The sequence below is a fragment of the Nuphar pumila genome, chromosome 3 (genome assembly GCF_984573655.1).
Source record: "Nuphar pumila chromosome 3, dmNupPumi1.hap1.1, whole genome shotgun sequence".
NCBI lineage: Eukaryota > Viridiplantae > Streptophyta > Magnoliopsida > Nymphaeales > Nymphaeaceae > Nuphar > Nuphar pumila.
The window spans coordinates 123,106,389-123,129,027 of record NC_143251.1 but is presented as its reverse complement, the minus strand read 5'-3'; the positions used below and the strand labels follow the sequence as shown (position 1 = coordinate 123,129,027).

Genomic DNA, 22,639 nt, shown 5'->3' with positions numbered 1-22,639 from the left:
TTACGAGATCAATGCTTCATCTAGGAGTGTCAATGGGTCGGGTTTGGTTCAGACCCAGGTGGAACCAGACCTGACGCCCATATTTTTGGATATGGTATTGAGTCTGAACCCGGGTCTAATCGGACCCACCATAAGAGAAATCATACCCGGACCCGATAAGAACTACATGACGAGTAAAATACTATTTTTTATTATTTTTATATTAAAAAATTGTAGGTCTTAATCGGAACTCAGATAGTCACCGAGTCTAGTATAAAATTTCATAAACTATACCCAGATCCATATATTAATCTGAACTTTGGGTTCCATCTATACTTTTGGTAACAAATTCTTCAGACTCTATACTTTTAAATCAAGTATTTATTCATTAGAATCTGATATTTGATCCCCCAATCGGACATGTGAAAGATTGACCTCATTTTTCCTGATCCCAGAAAGGTTCGGCACACCATTTCACTTGGAATCTGAAACTAAACATTGACTTGTAATGCAGGGTTGTACTTTGCTTTGAAACAATTTGATTGATATTAGTTTGTACATGTATATTATACAACAAGAGCCCCATTCTATAAGACAATCTTTAGAAACTGTTCCCCCAGCAGTTGGGATAGCTCATTTGACACAAATGTGTTCCAATCATTGTGATAACACAGTCCAAATATTGGCACGTGTGAAACACTTAATACTATCATCACGTTGTTATGAAACCAAATCACATTAGAAGGACAAACCGTCTTGCTCATAGATGAGAAGAGCCAGTTGAACTGGTTTGACCAAGAACAGAGGAAGTGATTCTCATTTATGAAGCAAATTTTGATTTTAGAACATGATTTGATTTGATGATATATCAATGGTGGTGGTAATGATTATCTACGCACTCATGTGGAACCATTTGCAAGGGAATATTGATGATGGATGACCTCCCATGCAGTAAAAAGAAAAAAAAAAGGTGTTCCAAGTGTCTAAAAACCATTAGAACAACACCTCAGTCTATTGGGTTTCACTCGACACATTGTATGGCCATATTTCACAATAAGCAAGGGCAATCAAAACTTCTTTAAACATGAACTATAAGGAACAGTTCTAGAAGCATATTCACTCACCATTGTCTAAAACTAAATTCCATATGCATATTAACTTATCACTATCTATAACTAAGTTAATCTTCTCAACCAGAGAAAACTTGACATTGACACCAAGGGATGGAGCCACGTTATGGGTATGGCAAGGCGACAGTGCCCACACTAACCCTTGGACAACTCCTTTGAATTCTGAGTCTCCCAAGTCTTAAGATTGGCCTACTCTCTCTACCTCTCGAGTCTCACGAGCCCCTACCATGCCTCCGCAGTCAATAGAACATGGCAACATCTTCCTGCTGGCCACACCATCGGCCCATCAACTGTCTTTCGGTGCATCGGCGCACACAAAGGACATTTTCTTTTTTTTTGGTAATTTTTAATTATTATATAATTAACTTTTTTATTAAGATTTTTTTAATTAGCATATGAAATTATAAATGTTGTTTGATAGGATTAGGATTTAGGCTTTTGATTTATTTTTTCTTAAATAGTGTCATTTCAATAACTAGGGTTTAAGGCATTTTATACTTGTTTTTCCAATTAACATTTAGGTTTTTAATTAAATGAATGTTAATTAGTTAAATCTATATTTGTTTTAGACGACATTAGACATGATTCACATGTTGATTTTAGTTAGAAATTTAGGGATTTTATTATTTTTTTTGTTTCAATTAGCTTATGTATGAAAATTATGAATGATGTTTTCTAGGATTGAGGTTTTTATTTAATTTTTTTTAAATAACATGAATATTTAATTAGGTTTTAAAAGTTGTTATTTTTTTCTCGAATAGCATTTTGATTTTTATTTTTTATTTAAATAATATGAATATTTAATTTAGGTAAATTTATAATTTTAATTAACATTAAACATGATTCTACATTCTTGATTAGCATAAATGCATAATTGATGGTATAAGAATTAAAGTTTCAATTTTGTATTGATTTAAATGACATAAATTTTTTATTATGCTTTTAGGATATTATGTATTTTTTTAATTAATATTAAACATGAATAATGAATACTTGACTTTGGTTAAAACTTAAATTTTTAGTCTTTTTTTTGTTTTAATTAGCATAAATTAGAACTTTAGTTTTTTGTTTTGTTTTAATTAACATGTACTTGTTAATTAAATAACAATAATCATGATTTTATCTTTGATTTTTGGTATGTGTTAGATTAACTATTTGATTTTTTTGAATAATGTTAATATATTTCAGTTTCCCATTAGTTTTATTATCTTTTGTTCATTGGATTAATGCTTTAATTTATTCATTTTATGATGTTCTTCTTCATTTTGAGCGAGTTGATTTTTTTTTTTAATTATTTATAAATTATTTATGATATTTTTTATATTTTTTTTGAAAGATTAGCTAATTAATTGACTATTTATTTGTAGGATGTTTGTGTTCTTTTCTTACATCTGGCTTAATGCATTTCAAGATCAGAACTTAAGCTTAGTCAAACTTTATTATTCATGAAAGGTACTTCTTATGGTCTTTGTATTAAACAAAGCTAACTTTTGAAAGGGGTTTTTAATAAATTTTTTTATTACTGAAAATATGTTTAGTGTCAATTAAGGTCACACCTGTAATCTTTCAATTTTCTTTGCACTTATTAACATAGTTTATTGTTATAGGAATTTTTATTTTTTTTCCAGTGCATTTGTGCCCACTTTAAATTCCTGGCTACTGTCCATTGAAATTGTCTCGGGTTGCTAAACCAACTTGGGCAGCCAAGTAAAGATGTAAACCGGCCAGACTCGACTTGGATCCAGACATTTTTGAATTCGATCCAATCTTGTATTGCCTAATCGAATTCAATGGCAATACTGAATCTGAATCCAAATCCAATTAGCTAATCAAATATATTTTATATGTAATCGAGTCAGATTATTTGCTAGATTCGGATGCAAAACTGCCTAACGAATCCAAATCAGATGGTATCTGATTTACCAAATCAGATTGACGGAATTCGGACTCGATCAGATGTCTGGCCCACATACCTGCAGTGCAGGCGAGGCCTGAAACAGTGAAACTTCAGTTTCTGGGTTCGGGCCATCCGTGTCAACCCGAACCAAGCATCTCAACCACCGTTAGGTCAACCCTGGAATCCGCCAATCCGGGACCCAACCTACAGAAATGGCAACGCTGAAATTTATATCAACTTATCGGACAATTCTAGAATAGTAGCAACACGAGTTCCCCCAAAAGAGTTTTCCATCTTCATTCGCGAGCGTCGAGGTGGACGGCTGGGATTGGGCGGCGAGCGTCGAGGTGGACGGCTGGGATTGGGCGGCGAGCGTTCTACCGTCGAAATCTTAACATCGGACGGTTACGAGGGACGCTCGTCCTCTTCCTTAACGCGGGTTTCGGTGGTCTCCTCCTTCAACGGAAATCACCGATCCCTTCCGCAAAACCCTTCCCCTTCCCTTCTTCTTCCTTCTGAGGTAAGATTCACTAACCCTGATTCTTCCATTTGTTTCCCCCTTCCATCCTCGGGATTTGAGTCATTGATCGATCCGTGGATTTGGTGTTTCAATCTACCTCTATCTCTCTCTAAGGTGATTTGGTTGCTATTTTTTTTGTTACGGTTCATTTTTATCACAATGTAATGTATGTTTATGGTGTTTTCCATTGTAGGAAGTTATTTTTCTTTATTTTTTGTGTTTTTTTGGAGACATTGAATTTTCATGTGTTGTTTTCTGGTGGTTTGATGATGGAAAATGGTGCATTCGTTTAGTTGTGAACTGATGCTCTCAGATTTAGGGTTTTACTTTTCTCCTTTAGGTTTTGTTATGAGTTTCCTTTATTTTTTTTAAGAGGATTTTATGGTTTCGGCCGTCAGGTTGATGTTGTAGATTTTTATTTGTTTTAGGGAGCCTCGAAAGGGATTTCCGGTTGGTTGAGCCGTCAAGAGGGGGGTGTCGGGTTCGAATCCCACGGAGGGTTTATCCCCCCTCCCCCCAAGCTTGTCTTCAAAAGGAAAACAAGTTTTTTCTGTTTTGCTCAGTGTTTGAGCGATTATGTAAATTTTTGTGTATTAATATAGACGATTATTCCTTTGTAAATACTGGGTGTCTGTTATTGATCGGCTATGCTACGTATACACAGCTAATAGGACATGAGAAACTTGATTCCTGTGTATTTTCCATTAAGAATAGGATATGAATCAGGAATGATGCGGGAATACATTGGAATCTTCATGGACATAGCAACCCAGTTGACAGTGTTGCTTATCTCTATGTGATGTGGAATCTGATGGTGTTCGTCGTTTAACTCTCAATTTCGCCTCAGCAACCTGCAGGCTGGCATGTGTGCGAGTTTTGGCATATTTTAAACTGTTGGGTTGCCATTCTTTTTCTTCTGTTTGTCCTTTCAAAAGCGTTCAGTCTACTGGTTTCTCTTTATTTGTGACTCTGGTTGTCAATTCTTTTTTTTTAGTTTAAGATGTTTCAGTGAATAAAAACTAATTGCTTGTAAAATGTTGGTACGTGCTGTTTTACTAAATTTTTGTACTTGTGCTGGGTTAGTTGCTAACTAGTTTTTTTGTTTTGTGCAACTCTGTGCTTTATCATGAATGAAATTAGAAACTAGTAACTCACAATGTCAGAGGCAAAGCCTGGGATGAGGAAACCTGTTTTCACCAAAGTTGATCAGCTTAGGCCTGGGACCAGTGGGCACACACTTACTGTGAAGGTTGTAAGCTCCAAAATGGTATTGCAAAAGGGGCGTCCTGATGGGCAGCACGTTCACCAGATGCGCGTTGCTGAATGCTTGGTTGGAGACGAGACTGGAATGATCGTCTTCACTGCGAGAAATGAGCAAGGTACATGATCTTCATTCACAGTTGTGCAAACCTGCATAAGGGCCTGTAAGTTTCCAAATTCCTTATTCTGTTTATCATTGACCTACATGATTTTCGTCTGATAGATTTAGTCACATGTTTTCTTTGCCCATGCATCACGCAGTTGGCTGTCATTTTCTGCATGAAAATATACTGATATTTTGCATTTAAGAGAATGCATGTGTCCTACGTGTTAAATTTTATTTTCTTTGATATTTGTAAAGGGAAATGCTCATTTTCAAATATTTCTCTGGATTGTAATCCCTTCACCAGTATCAACCATCTTTTGTTGTCCACCAACACACTTTTTTCTCACATGCCAACATAAAGAATTCCAACAAATGGGATTAAGGCTCTCTTTGGGCGTTGGAGTTGGAGAGAGGATGAGAGAGGTTATGGGGGCGTTGGAGTTGAAAAGAGACCTTCTCCAACGTCATGTCCACTCTCATCACCATTCTCATCACCGGTCACATATCCCAAATCCAGATTTATAAGTGAGGGTTGGTGGGATTTATTATATCCCCATCGCCCCTTCCATCTGCAGCCCCCCGACAGAGCCTAAGACATGTCAAAAAAGTTGTAAAATTTATTAAATATATATGTATGTCTCAGCAAGATTAATGCATTGTCTCGCCTTGTCTCCTTCTCTTGCATTTACTGTAGCATTCACTTGGATCCTTGAAGATTGTGCTGAACAATTTTAAGTTCATGCTTTTATACTACATTTGGAGAGAGATGCTGATGTTAAGAAGTCCAGTGATCTCCTGGCGTCCAAGGTGTAATAAAATCATCTTGAAATTCCAGGCTACAGAACCCTAAACTGACCATGACCTGGCCCAAGGAAACATTGGCCGTGTTGAGGAGGAAAAAGGCATTTAACGTTTTATTGGATCAAATGCATTTGCACAGTGAACTTCATTGCGGGAGGGCAAAGAATGCACTGATATCTGCTATAAAACAATGACATTACTTCAAAAGAAATTAGGATGGGGGCATAACCTTGCACCTTAAATTTGTGGATTCCAAAAAGACATGCAACATGCTTGTACCATTAGCAGAACCCATGTAGGTTATACAACTACTAGGCTTATTGTTCATGATGATATAACAACAACAACAACAACAACAACAACTACGCCTTCATCCCAAAACAATTGGGGTCGGCGATATGAACCAAAAAAGAAATTCATTTTGGGTCTTCCACATGAATCCTTTTCCTCCATTCATTTCTATCCAATGCCATGTCCTCGGTGAGGTTCAAAGCATTCATATCCTTTCCTGTCATCTTCATCCAAGTCTTCCTAGGCCTACCTCGACCTCTTTTAACTAATATATTTTCCCATTTCTCGATCCTTCTAACTGGAGCATCATTAGGCCTACGCCGAATATGTCCAAACCACCGTAAACGATTCTCTCTCATCTTATTTTCAATGGGTGCAACGCCTATCTTCTTACGTATCTCCTCGTTTCGAATCTTATCTTTTATTGTATTTCCACACATCCATCTAAGCATCCACATCTCAGCTACACTCATTTTTTGAATATAATGTCTCTTGGCAGCCCAACATTCCGTACCATATAGTAAAGCGGGCCTAATAGTTGTCCTATAAAACTCTCCCTTCAACCGCAATGGCATTCTACGATCGCACAACACTCCAGTTGCACTTTTCCATTTCATCGCACAACCTTTATCCTATGATTTACATCTCCATCAATTTCTCCATACTTTTGAATGATGGATCCCAAATATTTGAAATAATCATCCACCGGTATTTCTTGCTCACCAAGCTTCACTGCACTCTCATCACTACTTCGTTGCTTACTAAACCGACATTCCATATATTCAGTCTTACTTTTACTCAACTTAAAACCTCTTGCTTCCAATGTCTGTCTCCATAATTCTAACTTAGCATTAACCCCAGCTCTAGACTCATCAATCAAAACAATATCATCAGCAAACAACATACACCATAATACATTTTCTTGAATTGATCTCGTAAGCTCATCCATTACTATAGCAAATAGGAAAGGGCTTAAAGCAGATCCTTGATGTAACCCAACCGTTATCGGAAAATTGGTTGTCACCCCTCCACAAGTGCGTACATTGGTTACTACTCCTTCATACATATCTTTAATTATACTAATGTACTTGAGAGAAACACCTTTCTTCATCATTGTCCACCAGAGAACGTCCCTAGGTACTCTATCGTATGCCTTCTACAAATCAATAAAAACCATGTGCAAATCTTTGTTCCTCTCTCTATATCTTTCAATAAGTTGTCTAAGAAGATGTATAGCTTCCATAGTTGATCTTCCAGGCATAAAACCAAATTGATTCTCCGATATCATGACAACCTTCCTCAATCTAGACTCAATCACCCTCTCCCAAAGTTTCATAGTATGACTCATGAGTTTTATACCACGATAGTTTGTGCAATCTTGTATATCACCCTTATTCTTATATAGAGGCACCAAAGTACTTTTCCTCCACTCATTAGGAATCTTGTTTGTTCGCCAAATCTTGTTAAAAAGATTTGTCAACCATTCTAAACCTTTCTCTCCCAAGCATTTCCAAGCCTCGATAGGTATACCATCTGGGCCAACTGCCCTTTTTGATTACATTTTCTTCAAAGCCTATGCAATTTCTTGTTGTTCATGATGATGATGATGGTATATATTCCTGGATCTATCCCTCCCTTCAGGTTCTTGCTTTTATTTTATATGTTTTAGTTAAATTTATAGAACATTCGATTTTCCCTTTATGGCTGATAATGTTTTACTTGCTATCTTTTTTGTAGTTTTCCAAGTCAAAATATTGCAGCTTGCCCTTTGTTATTCTTATGATATTTTCTTGAAAAATCAATTTGCATTTTTTCTTATTTTTTTGAAAATAGTCCCAAGTTTTTCTTGAAAAATAAGTTTGCAATCTTTATTTTTCAAAATGTCCCAAGTTTTTCATGTAAATATTTTTGTTCTTCTCTCAAAAAATATTTTCATATAAAAATTTCCCACTTTAAATTCTTCTGATGCTCTGTGTTTGTGCGTGTGCTGGTATTTTCAATCAGTCATCTCCTTTCTATGTTGCAAATATTTTAAGACATGATAAATGGAAGGACTAAGTGGGTAATGAGCAAGTGGGTTACAAAGTGGTTTGACTATGTCCATGGTGTCGTGTTGTGTCGACAGGGGATACACTTGGTAAGTGAAGTGTTCCGTGACATAGATTGATTCCTGTTGGACTGCTGGGCTTGATTTGGTCTGCCCTGATTTAAAAATACTGGACCAAATTCCTTTTGGATAACTCATTTTTTCTCTGTGTCATTCCCATGCTTTGCCTATGACAACATTTTGTGAGCTTCTTGTGCTATTATTTTCCCTGGCACAGCTGGTCCATCCTGGACTTGAACCAGCGACCTTACTGTGAAGTAAATTACACATATTCTGATAGAGTCATCTGTTCTGTATTGGAACCATATGCGTCAACGTTCTGAGTCAAGGCAGCTGTTAGAATGATTCCTCTCTCGATGTGATGCCTGTGTCCTCTTACTGTTGTTATCCTCATCTGATCAGTTCTGGGGTGGTGGGAAGCATAATGCATCTTTAGAATTGGGATTCGTTGAGAAGCTCATTTCCCATTTTTGGGTAAGGCATGATGCCTTATGCTTGGGATTCTGAATACTTTGAATGTAATTGCCTAGGCACCAGTCTCAACAGTGGTGTGTGCATGTACGACACTGACACTCATTGGGCGCACACATAAGCAAATTCCAGTTTTTTGATATGGGAGTAAGACACTTCTGATTAGTGAGCATCAGACACTTTGTTTTTGGTGAATGTTCTTTTGACTCTTGCTTTTGCATTTTGGATTTAAAAGTACTTTTTGGAGTTGTTTTCTTTCCTGTCATGATAAATGGAGGCGGTGCCACCTTGTTATATAATTTGGACTCTAGCTTTCTTTTTTATATCTTCAGGGTAGGTGGAAAGGGTGTCCAGCAGGGGGGTAGATTATCGACCACAGTAAAATTCTTGGAAAATGCTTGGTGCTCATTATTTTGAAATGTGTTCTAATAGATCTGTTTACCCCCCAAGATCGTTCACCTCTTCTACTTGTGTATGATACCGTAAGCATGTATGATATGTTTATTGTTGGAACCTATTGTGGTCTTTCATGTATAATGTACATGCAAGTTTGCATGATATAATACAGAAAAAACATACAGAAGCTACGTAAATATCGATTACAGAAATCTGAGTTTTGCCATCTTCTAATCTGTTTTAAATTTCTTTTCCTTTCAAAAGTCAGTAGCATGTCTTGTTGATTCCTTTACTGCACTAGCGAGTGGTTTTCCAGAAATTGCATTTGCACATTTGCAGATGCAGTAGGTGTCACAATCATACTTTGAGTAAATATCCCTTGGATATGCAACAACAACAACAACAACAACTACGCCTTCATCCCAAAATAATTGGGGTCGGCGATATGAACCAAAAAAGAAAATCATTATGGGTCTTCCACATGAATCCTTCTCCTCCAATCATTTCTATCCAATGCCATGTCCTCGGTAAGGTTCAAAGCATTCATATCCTTTCCTATCACCTCCATCCATGTCTTCCTAGGCCTACCCCGACCTCTTTTAACTAATATATTTTCCCATTTCTCCATCCTTCTAACTGGAGCATCATTAGGCCTTCGCCGAATATGTCCAAACCACCGTAAACGATTATCTCTCATCTTATTTTCAATGGGTGCAATGCCTACCTTCTTACGTATCTCCTCGTTTCGAATCTTATCTTTTATTGTATTTCCACACATCCATCTCAGCATACGCATCTCAGCTACACTCATTTTTTGAATATGATGTCTCTTGGCAGCCCAACATTCCGTACCATATAGTAAAGCCGGCCTAATAGTCGTCCTATAAAACTTTCCCTTCAACCGCAATGGCATTCTACGATCGCACAACACTCCAGTTGCACTTTTCCATTTCATCCACATGAAAATGTCCGTGTTGTAGAAATCTGATTTTTGCAATCTTCTAACTTGGGTAATTTTCAATTCGTGCCTATTTTTTCAGCATATTTTAGAAATGCATATACCTTTTGATTTTTTTTAGAAAACGCCTCACTATATAGTTAATAAAAAAATGCAAAACAGTTTTGACCTTACATTTGTATCAAAATCTCAAATATGATTTTAAAAAAAATTATTAGTCACTTTTGTTTTTCTCTTCTCCGTCAAACTTCAAAATTCGAATTGTCTTGCTACAAGTTGGAACAATTTGTTTGGCATGGGGGACGGCGATGATGATCTAAATATTGTTACATTTTCATTTTTAGGATGAATAAAAAAAAATACATTCAGAAATTGAGGACAATATCAAATCACGACCCCATCTAGTTCACAATCCTGCCATACCTGGGTTGGCATATAACACCAAGAGTATATTCTAATTGTTGGAGTGCAAAATGTCATATTTTCATAATAAACCAGGATATGTTTGTAGCAATGTTATCAAAAACGCGCCTTGAGGAGCAAAAGGCGTGCCTCAAGGCACAAATTTTTTTACAACAAGACTTCTGAGACATAATAAAAAAGATTTTTGTAGGTTAATCTCATATATTTTCCAGTTATTTCAGTTATGTAATAAGTTTCTTAGTATATTACTATATTTTAACTTTTGTTGGTTAATCTCGTATATTTTTTCAGTTATTTCAGTCATGTAATTAGTTTCTTAATATATTTTAACTTTTGTTGGTTAATTTCATATATTTTTCAGTTATGTAATCAGTTTTTAGTTACTTTTATATGTTAATCTCATATTTTTTAGAATAATCTCATATATTTAAACTTTTGTAGGTTAATCTCATATATTTTTCAGTTATTTCAGTTATGTAATCAGTTTCTTAGTATATTTTAACTTTTGTTGATTAATCTCATATATTTTCCAGTTATGTAATCAGTTTTTAGTTACTTTTATATGTTAATCTCATATTTTTTAGAATAATCTCATATATTTTAACTTTTGTAGGTTAATCTCATATATTTTCCAGTTATTTCAGTTATGTAATCAGTTTCTTAGTATATTTTAACTTTTGTTGGTTAATCTCATGTATTTTCCAGTTATGTAAATGGTTTCTTAGTATATTTTTTCTTACATTGGTTAATTTCATATATTTGCCAGTTATGTAATCAGTTTTTTAGTTACTTTTATATGTTAATCTCATATTTTTTAGAATAATCTTATATAGGTTAACTTTTGTTGGTCAATCTCATATATTTTCCAGTTATGTAATCAGTTTTTAGTTACTTTTATATGTTAATCTCATATTTTTACCATAATCTCATATATTTTAACTTTTGTAGGTTAATCTCATATATTTTCCAGTTATTTCAGTTATGTAATAAGTTTCTTAGTATATTTTAACTTTTTTGGTTAAGCTCATATATTTTTCAATTTATAATCAGTTTTTAGTTGCTTTTATATGTTAATCTCATATTTTTAGTACTTATTTGAGATTTTCTATTTCTTATTGGTTGTTATTTCATCCATAAAGCATTTCTTTATTTATTTGTATTTTTAGATATTTTTTTATAATTTTTTAAAAGTTTTCAAATTTCTTTTTAGGCTTACGCTTTACGCCTTGAGGCTTACGCCTTGCCTCGGTTTTTGGTGGAGCGCCTCGCTACGCCTCAACGCTTTTCACAACACTGGTTTGTAGTAACATCAGTTAATTTTGAAAATGTTTACTTTTTGATCTGCATAAACAATACTTCGGTGCCTTTAAGCTTTCCAAATGTTAGTATAATTGCTGAATTAGGAGAAAAAGACTGGCTTTGGTTGGAAGGAAAAAGTTCTTGGAATTGTTGCCAGATCACATATGGAAAGGTGTCTACTGATTGCACTTCCATGTTAATGCCATGCCTGAACTTCAAACTTAATTGCAGTGGTTATGAAGATGAGATCTGAACATTAACCAAGTTTATAACTGGCATTAGCTTTTTCAAATCCTGAGTATCAGATAATGTGTCTGTGTTTTTGCCTAATCAAGTGATGGCATCAATACAACAAATGCTACATTGTGTGTGTGTGTGTGTGGAATTGATGCAGACCTGAACCTGATGATAGTGTATAACACCTACTTAAATCACCTATAGACTTTTGGGATATAACTGTTAATTAAAGCACGCCTGGACCTTGGGAAGCACCTGTATAGACTTATGGTAAGCATGCTTACGGGTGGTTTCTTAGAAGAGGATATATGAGTCCTTTTATGAGAAGGGCACTTACAAAAGCAACTATTCGTACATTCATCTCCTATTCATCATGCGATAGTTTCATGTGCTGGTTTTATCTAAAAATCAAGACGGTCTTAAACAGGATAAGGTGAATTCTATTGTATTCAATGTATGAAAATCTTTTCCTCTCCTGAAATACCATACTTGTCACACCTCTCCTGATGCTTCCTTCTTGCTTCAATGAGGCAAACACACAGACACAAATGGGACTCTATAGGAGTTTGAGACACCAATATGTAATTTTTTTGATAACGGGGTCATGACTCACGAGGATACAGATTTGTTTATTTTTTAATCTACACGATAATATGTTTTTGATATTTTAATATATAAAAATACATTCTGTTTGAAAATATTATTAAAAACATTGTTGTACATGTCATGGCATGTCAGGTGGCAGCATGTCATGCCGCCTAGATACAGGGCCCTGAATGGCGTGTCCATGTGCCATAGTGCTTGAAAAATGCTTCCATAAAGGTTTTTACCTTTTGCATCTTTAATCTTTTTTCTGTTTTGTTTCTAGTTCTGTCAGGCATCTTACTATGTTTTTCTGCTTAATAGCTTGACGATAAATTCAGCTACCTAAACCATGTAATCAGGATGCATTTCTTCTAGGTTTTTTTGAAGTGATGATTCAAGGGTGCATATTTTAGGACATATGTTCTTGATGCCAAATATGTTCTAGTCATTTATGTCTTGTCTTGTCTTGTATTTTTTCTTGTCTACTTTTTGATCTGGAATATCTGGGTGCACGGTGACGATGGAGATGGGTGCTGTTGGATAATGATGATTTGCTCGTTATCTTTGCAACTTGGGTGCTTCTACTAGTCCCCCGTACTTGTGTTCTTCCTGTACTGGTACTTGGGTACCTCCTGTATGGATCAACTCAATTTCGGACTTGACTTGGTAAAATATAGTTGTGCATTTTTATGTGCACTTGTGTGTGTGTGTGTGTGTGTGTGTGTGTGTATATATATATATATATATATATATATATATAGCCATAATTCTATGCTGGACACTGACACCGTTTGTTGTTGTGGGACATAGGCAGGTCTTGGAAAACTAGACACTTGAAAATGTCTATATATACACGTATAGACATGTATGTTTATGTGTGTATGTATAAAGGGAATATTAAAATCAATTATAAAATGCACTTGTAATATTTTTGGAGTTTGATCATTTGGTGATTTACATGAAATATGAACATGTAATTATTAGATACTTTGTCCAACACGCTGCACACTTCATGCCTAAGACATTGGATAGTTTGTTTCCTAAACTGGACATTTAAAGTGCATGACCCCAAAAGTATCATAAATTGGACACATTGTTCATGTACTACACCTATAAGTGTCATAAACTGGACAATTCATGTCCAAAACCCGTGATACTATCCAAGATTAGACACTTCGTTTCCTAAACCAGACATTTTGCTTGAAAGGTAGACACTTCATGTCCAACAGCAGTGTTTGACATTTAGTGATGTCCAGGGAATGTAACTGTACCCTGTACCTGCACCTCGTACATATCTAATATAGTTCATTATTTATGTTTTTCTGGTTGTCCTTTCTTGTGATTAGTTGCAATGCTCTTTATTGTTTTTCAGTGGATCTGTTGAAACCTGACACGACAGTAATACTGCGAAATGCAAAAATTGACATGTTCAAGGGTTCAATGAGGCTTGCTGTGGATAAATGGGGACGTGTTGAAGTCACTGATCCCGCTGATTTCACAGTTAAGGAAGATAACGATCTGTCTTTGGTTGAGTACGAGCTTGTTAACGTGGTAGAAGAGTGACTGAAGTCTACTAGTCACTGTCAGCGGCTGAAGGAGAAGGATGATCAAATATGATTGTGTTTTTTTTAACGTGGTATGTCTGTTCCTGTTTTCCTGGTCCATCAAGCTGCCCTGGTAAGAAAATATCTTTCCTAAGAAAAAAAGGTCTTCAGTTACAATCTTGAAAAGAGAATTGAAATGTGTTATCCATTCTACCAAACTTCCATGGCTTTGAATGCTTCTTGCTGGATTTGCCGGATGAATAGAGCGTATACACCAGCAGTAACTTTGATATGACTCGTATCATCTAAAGCTTTTGTTATAATGGTACCTGAGAACTGCTCTTGATATTTACATTCTTATATGGTACATCTTTACATTGTGCAATGTGCATCTGACAATGGCCTCTTGGAATTGTGCGAGAAATTGTGTCCTCTTACAGTGCATCCTGCATGTGCTTTTGTGGTACTAATGAAGGTACTGAACTAGATTTATAAATCATAGGAGCAACTTGGATCATCTCAATCTGACCACATAGATATGTTAAACATAGTTTGTTGAGGATCAAACCTTGGATGGTATTTTTTCAATGTAAAAATATGCCTTTTTTGCGTCATGAAATTCTGGTACATTGTGGGCCGTTGATTTTTGAAGCCCACGAAACACCTGCTTATATGCCACGATCACATGACACAGAATCCAGTTACTCCTAAACAAATGTTGTAGATCACACCCATAGGGTCCGTTCTACAAAAATATCTAAATTGTGTGAAAAAGGTGAATAATAATAGTATGAAAAAACAGTGAATGATAATAGTTCCGTGCCTTCATTAGTACCAAATATTTACCCTACATGTTTTTATACATCGACACCCTGATTTTTCTCTTATTTTATAACTTGGTCCTTTTGCCTAAACCTTGTATTTGTGTTTATGCGTCTTCATGGTTATCGACTATGGAATTTTCTTAATGTTTTTTTATTCAATGCCTTCGTAATTTCTCTTCTTTTTATATTTCTGGTCCTTTTATAAACCTCTCTCTCTTATATTTTCAGCCTCCTATATTTATTTAACTTTCCGTACAGCACCAATGCTACAGTGACTAATTGAATGTGCTCAAGCTGATTCTTCTTTGTTTAATATATTTCCTGCCCTCATCTCATGTTCCAGTGATTCACAGGCCTCAAGCCCCTCTCTGTAGCCTTCTTAATGTTGGGACATGTTTGACTTCCTGATTCAACAGGTAATTGGTAGCAATCATGTTTGGATGCTGGCCAGCTTTTAGATAAGGTATTGCCAAATGGGGTGTTTTTCTGCAGTCTGTAGATGGATCATGGATTGCTTTTATCAGTGGTTTACCCAATCGAGTTACCCGATTGTAACCAACAACAGAAGAAGAGACACCTTGACCTAAATTAGACCAGGATCATCATTAGATTCATGTTATATGTTCAGTTTTCGTCATTTGAAATGTGGAAACTGTGCTAACTGCTTAGAAAACAATTTAATATAATTGATGTGATAGGGTTGTGCAACAAGCCAAGCTGGTCATGGCTTGGCTTATGTTTAGCTAGTAAAGAGCTCATTCAAACTGGTAAAATAGGTTCGGCAGGCTGAACATTAACAATAGGTACCTTGCTTGTTTGAGTGCGTCAAATTGTCAAAAAATATAGTTTAGATCTATTGATGTCGTATGGGAATTGTAGAACATATGTTTGAATGGTTTAGTTCGCAATATCGGGTTTATTGGTAAAATCTTGTTATTTCTAGCTCTGTAACAATACATTTTTCTGTAATCCTACTTCTTCCAGCTCTAAAACAATGCATTTTTCTGTTTAACAAGCCAGCTCAAACCCTGCTAATTCAACGCAGGCTCATTATGAACTTGAACTTGGCTTGTGAGCTGCCCTTGAACACTTCAAGCTTGGCTCATTCTGCTTGTTTGCCATCCCTAGTGATGGAGGCTTTACACCCTCGGAAGATCATGGATTTCAGAGTGAATCGATAATCTACAATACCTGGTCATGAGACTCAGGTATCAAATTTTCCTCTGGAAGTTTCCAGATTACTAGGAAGTGGAGGTATTGGGCTTGTATGGCAGGAACAGTTAGTGCACACCTTGTGTTGGGACGTTGCAAGTTCGAATCTCAATGGTATATGGTTGTATAACCAGGAGGGGTCTGCCTAACCCCAGCTTTCTCTGTCGAACAAAATAAGTAGACCTCTCGCCTAGTGATCTACTCCCAGTGAGAAACCCTGTAGTGGACTTTACCCATAAATAACGCCAGCCTATGCACGATGCTTCAAATTAAGACTGTCACGGCAACACAGGTTCCTTCCAATGGTTTTTTTGCTGTCCACGTAGAACTGTGGTTGTCTCAATGGTAAATAACGATGTATGATAGGATCAGCTACGGCACGTCACCTTGCATTGAGACGTTGCAGGTTCAAATCCCAATGGTATAGTTGTATAACTGGTAAGGGTCTGCCTAACCCCAGCTTGCCTTTTCACAAAAAAAAAGGTGTATGATCACAACACATCAAATCCACCAAACAGTTTTTTTGGATAAGCTATAGGAAACTCCCCTCATCACGGACCGCGCATTGGTTGGCCTACGGTTGGTTGGTAAAACCCTTGAAGATCCATTGCCCACGTTTAGTTATGCCCAGGGTAGTATTAGTATGCATCTACCTGGAGCATACTTAAATACAGTTAGAGCACATTAATGGACTCTGTTTGCATAGCTGACAATCGTCATGGTGTATGGCTAGACGTAGAAATTGTTTTTGTTTTTTTGTCCAAAAAAAAAATAAAATCAAATTCACTGCTGCATGGAAAGTAGAAGTCTGCCTTAGTGCTAAAATGCCTAGGTTTTCTTGCTATAATTCATACATCCTCGACTAAATTTTTTTTTTGAGGGCAAGCTTAGGGTTAGGCAGACCCTACCAGTTATACAACTATACCAATGGGATTTGAACTTGCAACGTCCCAACACAAGGTGACTTGCACTAGCTTCTCCTACTAGACAAGCAGAGCCCCCATTGGTACCTCGACTACTTTTTCTTCCCTTTTGACTGGACTTTAATATAGAGTTCAACTGTTCAACATTGCATCACCAGTATCAACATAAGCTTGCTGAGTTTGAAGGCCATAAATGACCAACCTTTTGATGGCATGGTGTCAAGAGATGATCTTGTATTTACATATATATTTTTTCATGAGGAACAGACAAACTGCAACCAGAATTAGAAACTTGGTCGTGCTGGTCTTTGGTTGCTGTACCCAAGGTTGTTGCCTCAGGGCATAAAACCGTGGCACCCCCCTCAACCCCTAGGGGGCCTCCTGCTTTACCTTGCAGAAGCAGCAAGTATTCTTCTAACATCTTATTAATGCGCTCCGTCTGGCCATCTGTCTGCGGATGATCACATGGGGATTTGAACTTGGGGTAGGGGATATCTCTATCCATGAGTTAGAGACCATGTGGACATTTTAAAGTCTGTAATTTATCATATAGTGGTTTTTCAACTGTTTTGGCATATGCGGCAAAACAAACTACTGCATATGTCAATGGCTAAGGGTATCATATGAATGTTAAAGAAGCTCCATCGCATAAATTTCTTCTGGCATGAAACTATAGATATAGGGGTTAGCCTATTCTGTGTGTGTGGTGGTGGGGGGGGGGGTGCCTTGAATTGTTACTGATAAACAATTGCATGCTTATTATCCTTGGCTTCAGGGGCGTAGCTAGGATTCATGTGAGGGGGGGGGGGAAACAGGGTTGTAGAAATTTTTTTTTTGTGCGATAGTCGGGGGTTCGGGGGCAGCGCCCCCGATTTTTTTTTTGAGATAAAATACAAAATGGCTACAATTATTAATAAAAATCTATTTCATATGGACAAATCAAACTATTTGCTGCAGTCAGGGCTGGGCTAGGACTGGGCTGGGCTACAAAAATGGATAAAATTCTTTTTCATATGGAATCAGGGCTGGGCTAGGACTGGGCTTTAAATTTTTTTTTTTAAACTGTTTCGGGAAGAAGGACTGGGCTACAGCCCAGTCCTGCCCCCCCTTATCTACACCTTTGCTTGGCTTCTGTTTCTTTAATATCGGTTACATTGCTGCCATACTCGTGGATGATAGCTACCTACTCAGACAAACTTGTGTTAAATGATTTTAAAAGCATGTGACTTTTTCAACCTTTATTTTCAAGATCAGTGCCCATACAAAAGTCATCCATCTGTCTGCAGTGACCACATGCTTAACAGTTTGCTCTGCCTTTCAATTTCATCTTCAATGCTGCAACGACCAATTTTCAGAATAGACTATCAAAGTAGCCTTGGACATCTGATATGGATTAATCTTTGCAATTAGAAGGCAAATGATTTGAGCCATAAGCTGCTATAGCTCATAGGTAGATCTCATGTGAGTTCCATCTGGGAATTAATGACTTTCTTAACAGTAATTAGGCAAAACTGTTGGCATTTGTAATTGCATTTTGCCCTTGAGTAATATAATGGACATTTATTTTTCACATTAAGGCAAGCTTATTACCGAGTTCTATTGTAATAGTCTAATAGACAAGCAGATGACATGCACAAATATTTACTTTCGGAGGAATTTAACATTTTCACATTTTCAAAGTTACACCATTATTTCATTTGACTGGATTATTAAACAACAATTTTGAATCAGTGGATGCTACAGAATCTTTCATGCATGTACATTGAATTTCACAAGTAGAAAATTAAGTTAAAGAAAAGCCCAATGAATAATGGTATTAAATATGAAAGATGTGCGCTGTACCTTCTTTCAGCCCTTTGTTTTATGATATCTACCAAGCATTGACAAGCTTTCGCTGCCAAGATTTAAGAAGAGTGCATCAATGAAATAAAGGGGCATTCAGTAAATCAATAGAGCAAGTTTACCACAAACCAATTGATCAATAAATCTGACAGTACATGTGATTAGATCTTCAACAATGAATGAAAATTGTTGGTTAATTAATGAGTTCCTTTGTACCATTCTCCAATTAAGAGGATAAACAGTGACAGTCCATATTGAAGGCCGTGTGCTGCAGGAATACCTTGATTGCCTTTATTGTTTTTGGACCCGTCTTTTTCTTTTATGTGAGGACAAGCATTAAGACCTTTCCAAGAATCCCTGGAGTTTGATTGCTGGAGTTAAGGATTGGTGTGACCAAGAACTGACTCAGTACCTAGGCTGCACATGCTGTGTACTGGCATGATATAATTGCCAGGTTGTGGTCTAATCTTTTAAATCAGACCAGGCCACGTCTAAGCCCACAAGGGCAAAGTCATAACGCATTGGCCTGTTGGGCCTGCCCATTTTAGGTCAGATTCTGAACATCTCAACGCCCCTACATTTTGGCATGATGGATCAATGAGGCCTCTCTCTCTCTCTGTATATATAGTGTGTCTAATTCTTACTCTGCCATTGCTTGGATTACAATCATAGCTTTCTCTTGCCTTGGCATGCTCTGAACAATGATTAGCTGAGCATGCCTATCCATTAGGAACTCTCATAGATCTTAACTAATAAAGGAAAACCTTCACTATTCCCTATTCTGCAAAACTTGGCATACCAGAAACCATTCAGAAAAAGCAGAACTCAAACCAACTTCAGTACTGTTCTCCAAAACTTTCTCTGCTAAACTACCCTTTACTAATTATTGCAGCATTAGATTTACCTAGAAGTAGAACTAAATAAAGCATCAAATATGAACAACTAAACTTCTATGTCAGCACCGGATCTCGATAATTGGACTCTTACCAGTTGGAAATTCGAATAACCCTGTTACATTTCTATCTCTGAGTATGGCATGGGTGCATCTAAGTGGAGTTCACCACAAAGGACAAGATATTTTATTTTTTCCATAACAGAGCAGGGGGAAGCCTTTAAGCCAACCCAGACAGACCAGAGGCCTGTTCAAACTGCAAAACAGTTATTCAATCACCTGTATACCAGTGGGGTTCGAACTTGCAATGTCTCATTACATGGTGACTTGAACAAACTGCTCCTACCAGATGGTCGGAGCCCCTCGTTGGTACCACAAAGGACAAGCTTAAAGGGGTGCTTTATCGAACTGTTAGCAGGATAACTTCATGCATGAGCAAAATTGACACTTATTGTAAACAGAAGCATACATGGAAGCAGCATTGTAGCATTAAAAAGCAAGAAATTAAAAATGGAACTTATGTTCATTCTCAAGCAGTAGCGGTACAAGTAGCTTTAGCATCAAAGTGTACAGGGTTATATCACAGTTCCAGCCCAAGCAAGATTTGTTCTACTTCCAACTATCATCTATCTGAAAAAATCTTGCTCATTGGACACAAAGTTACCTTTAAGGGCACATACCGAGGAGTAGGCCCATACCATCACCACTCTGATACATGCATGTGCTGCTATGCATATCATTCAGTAAGTTGTTTGATTAAATGTTTTTATTCATGTACTGGTTTATATCATAAGACCTACATCCACTAAAAAACTATGGCATGCCTATCAGCCATGTCAAACATCACAAAATCTTGTCTTTTGATATGAAAATAAAAAATTCATTTCTTTTAAATGTGCAACATGGCAATTATTTTTTTGTTCATTTTAGTAATAATTCTAAGAGATAACCTCATGAGATTCAAATCTAAGACCCTAGATAGTGTGACCTAACCATTCAGCTATTATATCAATTGACCCCACTTGTCCAGCTTATTCAAATACAACTTGCTGAACCAAGCAAAATTGTTGCAAGTTGTTTTTGTACATGCAATTCGATACCTGTACTGACTCTTTGAGTCAAGAGTAATCAAAACACAACCTCATCATAGAGGCACCACACCCTAGGCTACATTGAAAACATCTGACACAATCAGTCAGTGGTAAAACTTGTCCATTTTGAGAACTCCAAGACCTTGCACGTTCTTCAATGGACACCGAACTTAGGACTTGGTAGTTGGTACCCTCCCTTGTTTTATAATAACCAGTAGTACAAGGTTTTATTAGTGACTTAGACTATACTTTATTCTCTTCTGTTGCATTATTTAATATTTCACCAAAATCCATGCAATTGCAGCTTTGCTAAAGAAAGGATCCATTGCACGCATCTTAAGAATCGAAAGCTATCTTATTCCAATGTTGACCTAGTCTTCCCCAATGAGTAAGAAAAAAGTATATTTAACAAAGGAAGAAATAAAGAAAAGGGCTCAGGATTCCTACTCATGAAGCAAGGAATACTGTTTGGGTCAGGAAGGAGACTTGTCCCATTATATAGTTCAGGCAAACAACTTTGTGGCCAAGATCATGAAATACACAAATCAAAAGCAGTTACAAAAGCATGGGATATCCGCGTCTTCCTTCCTTATCATGAAAAAAAGCACGCCACTAAGTGTTCTATTTCCTTTTTCCTGCAACAAGAAAACCTAACTTTTGTTGGAATAATAAAAACAAGCAGACTTTATACAGCTCATTGGAAGCAGGCAGTCTGTACCTTATCAATTTCCAAGAGTATCTCAGTTCTTGTTCATGATTCCTATGAATGTAAATAGGTTGGGTTCGACTCAGGCATGTGTTACTCTATGTCACATAGATACATCCGATCCTGTAGTGCCCCCCTCTATCCGAGCGAAGCAGGTTATATGTCCCCCCCCCCCAAGCAGGTTATATGTCCCCCCCGGTTAGCTACATCTCGTGTTCGGGGTCTCAATGAGCACCACGTATGTAAGCACGTGTGGCTTGTATCCCCATGTTTGTCAGCATCAGTTAGCGTCTGAGTCTCGTGCGGTTGCAAAGACTTAAGTACCCCAAAGATGGTTATTTAAGACTCAGTCTCTGCACTGCCGGATTATCCGAGAAAGGAATCCCCCCTAAAAAAGGCCATGAACATCAACCCTCTCGCTCTCTCCCTTCTCTTTCTGCCTTTGTGCACATTCAGCAGACGATACTACACTGCTCCATCAAGCACCGACTGACCTGCGCACTGACTGTAGCATGGTTCAACTTGATAAGCTGTAGAGTCTGATTCAGAGTTTTTGCCCTTACAGAAGGGAGGTCCGGGGGCTCCCCCCGATGTGGGTCTCGCTGGGCGGTCAGCGGGCGAGGGTCCAGGGGGGCCGCCCCTGGCAGGGGTTTCTGGGGGGCAGCGCCACCCAAAACAAAAATTTTTTTGGGCCTTGTATAAATTCTTTCTTTTCTTTCCTTCTTGTAACTGTCAAAAAAGATCAATAAAGTGTTTTATTTGATCGTGACACTCATGTGTTTCCTTCGGTTGTTTCTTACTCGAGGTTTTTGTAACAACCCTTCTCGTGATTTTCTGTTTTTTTTTGCTACATGATTTTCGTAAATCGCTACTTGATTTAACAACTTGCCATTTTTTTCGCTATGCGATTTTCGTAAATCGCTACTCGACATAGTGATTTACGAAAATCGCATAGCGATTTGTCATTTTTTTTCTGCTACACGATTTTCATAAATCACTACTCGATTTTGCGATTTGCCATTTTTTTTGCGCTACGCGATTTTCGTAAATCGCTACTCGACATAGTGATTTACGAAAATCGCATAGCGATTTGTCATTTATTTTCGTAAATCGTGATGCCGAACACCGTCCCTTTGAGCACGATC

The 22,639-nt window shown here is 37.1% G+C and overlaps 1 protein-coding gene across 2 annotated transcripts; it reads left to right on the top strand.

Moving 5' to 3' along the window:
* The first annotated feature begins 3,312 nt into the window (after positions 1 to 3,312).
* On the top strand, positions 3,313 to 14,383 carry LOC149843585 (uncharacterized protein At4g28440-like). Of its 2 annotated transcripts, none has more exons than XM_089999936.1 (3): positions 3,313 to 3,526; positions 4,667 to 4,905; positions 13,833 to 14,383. In XM_089999936.1, the coding sequence occupies exons 2-3, from the start codon at positions 4,683 to 4,685 to the stop codon at positions 14,021 to 14,023; spliced, it is 414 nt and encodes a 137-aa protein (XP_089856062.1). In that variant the 5' UTR covers positions 3,313 to 3,526; positions 4,667 to 4,682; the 3' UTR covers positions 14,024 to 14,383. The 2 variants fall into 2 exon arrangements, with proteins under 2 accessions (XP_089856062.1, XP_089856063.1); XM_089999937.1 differs by having other exon boundaries at positions 3,355 to 3,640.
* Positions 14,384 to 22,639: the final 8,256 nt, after the last annotated feature.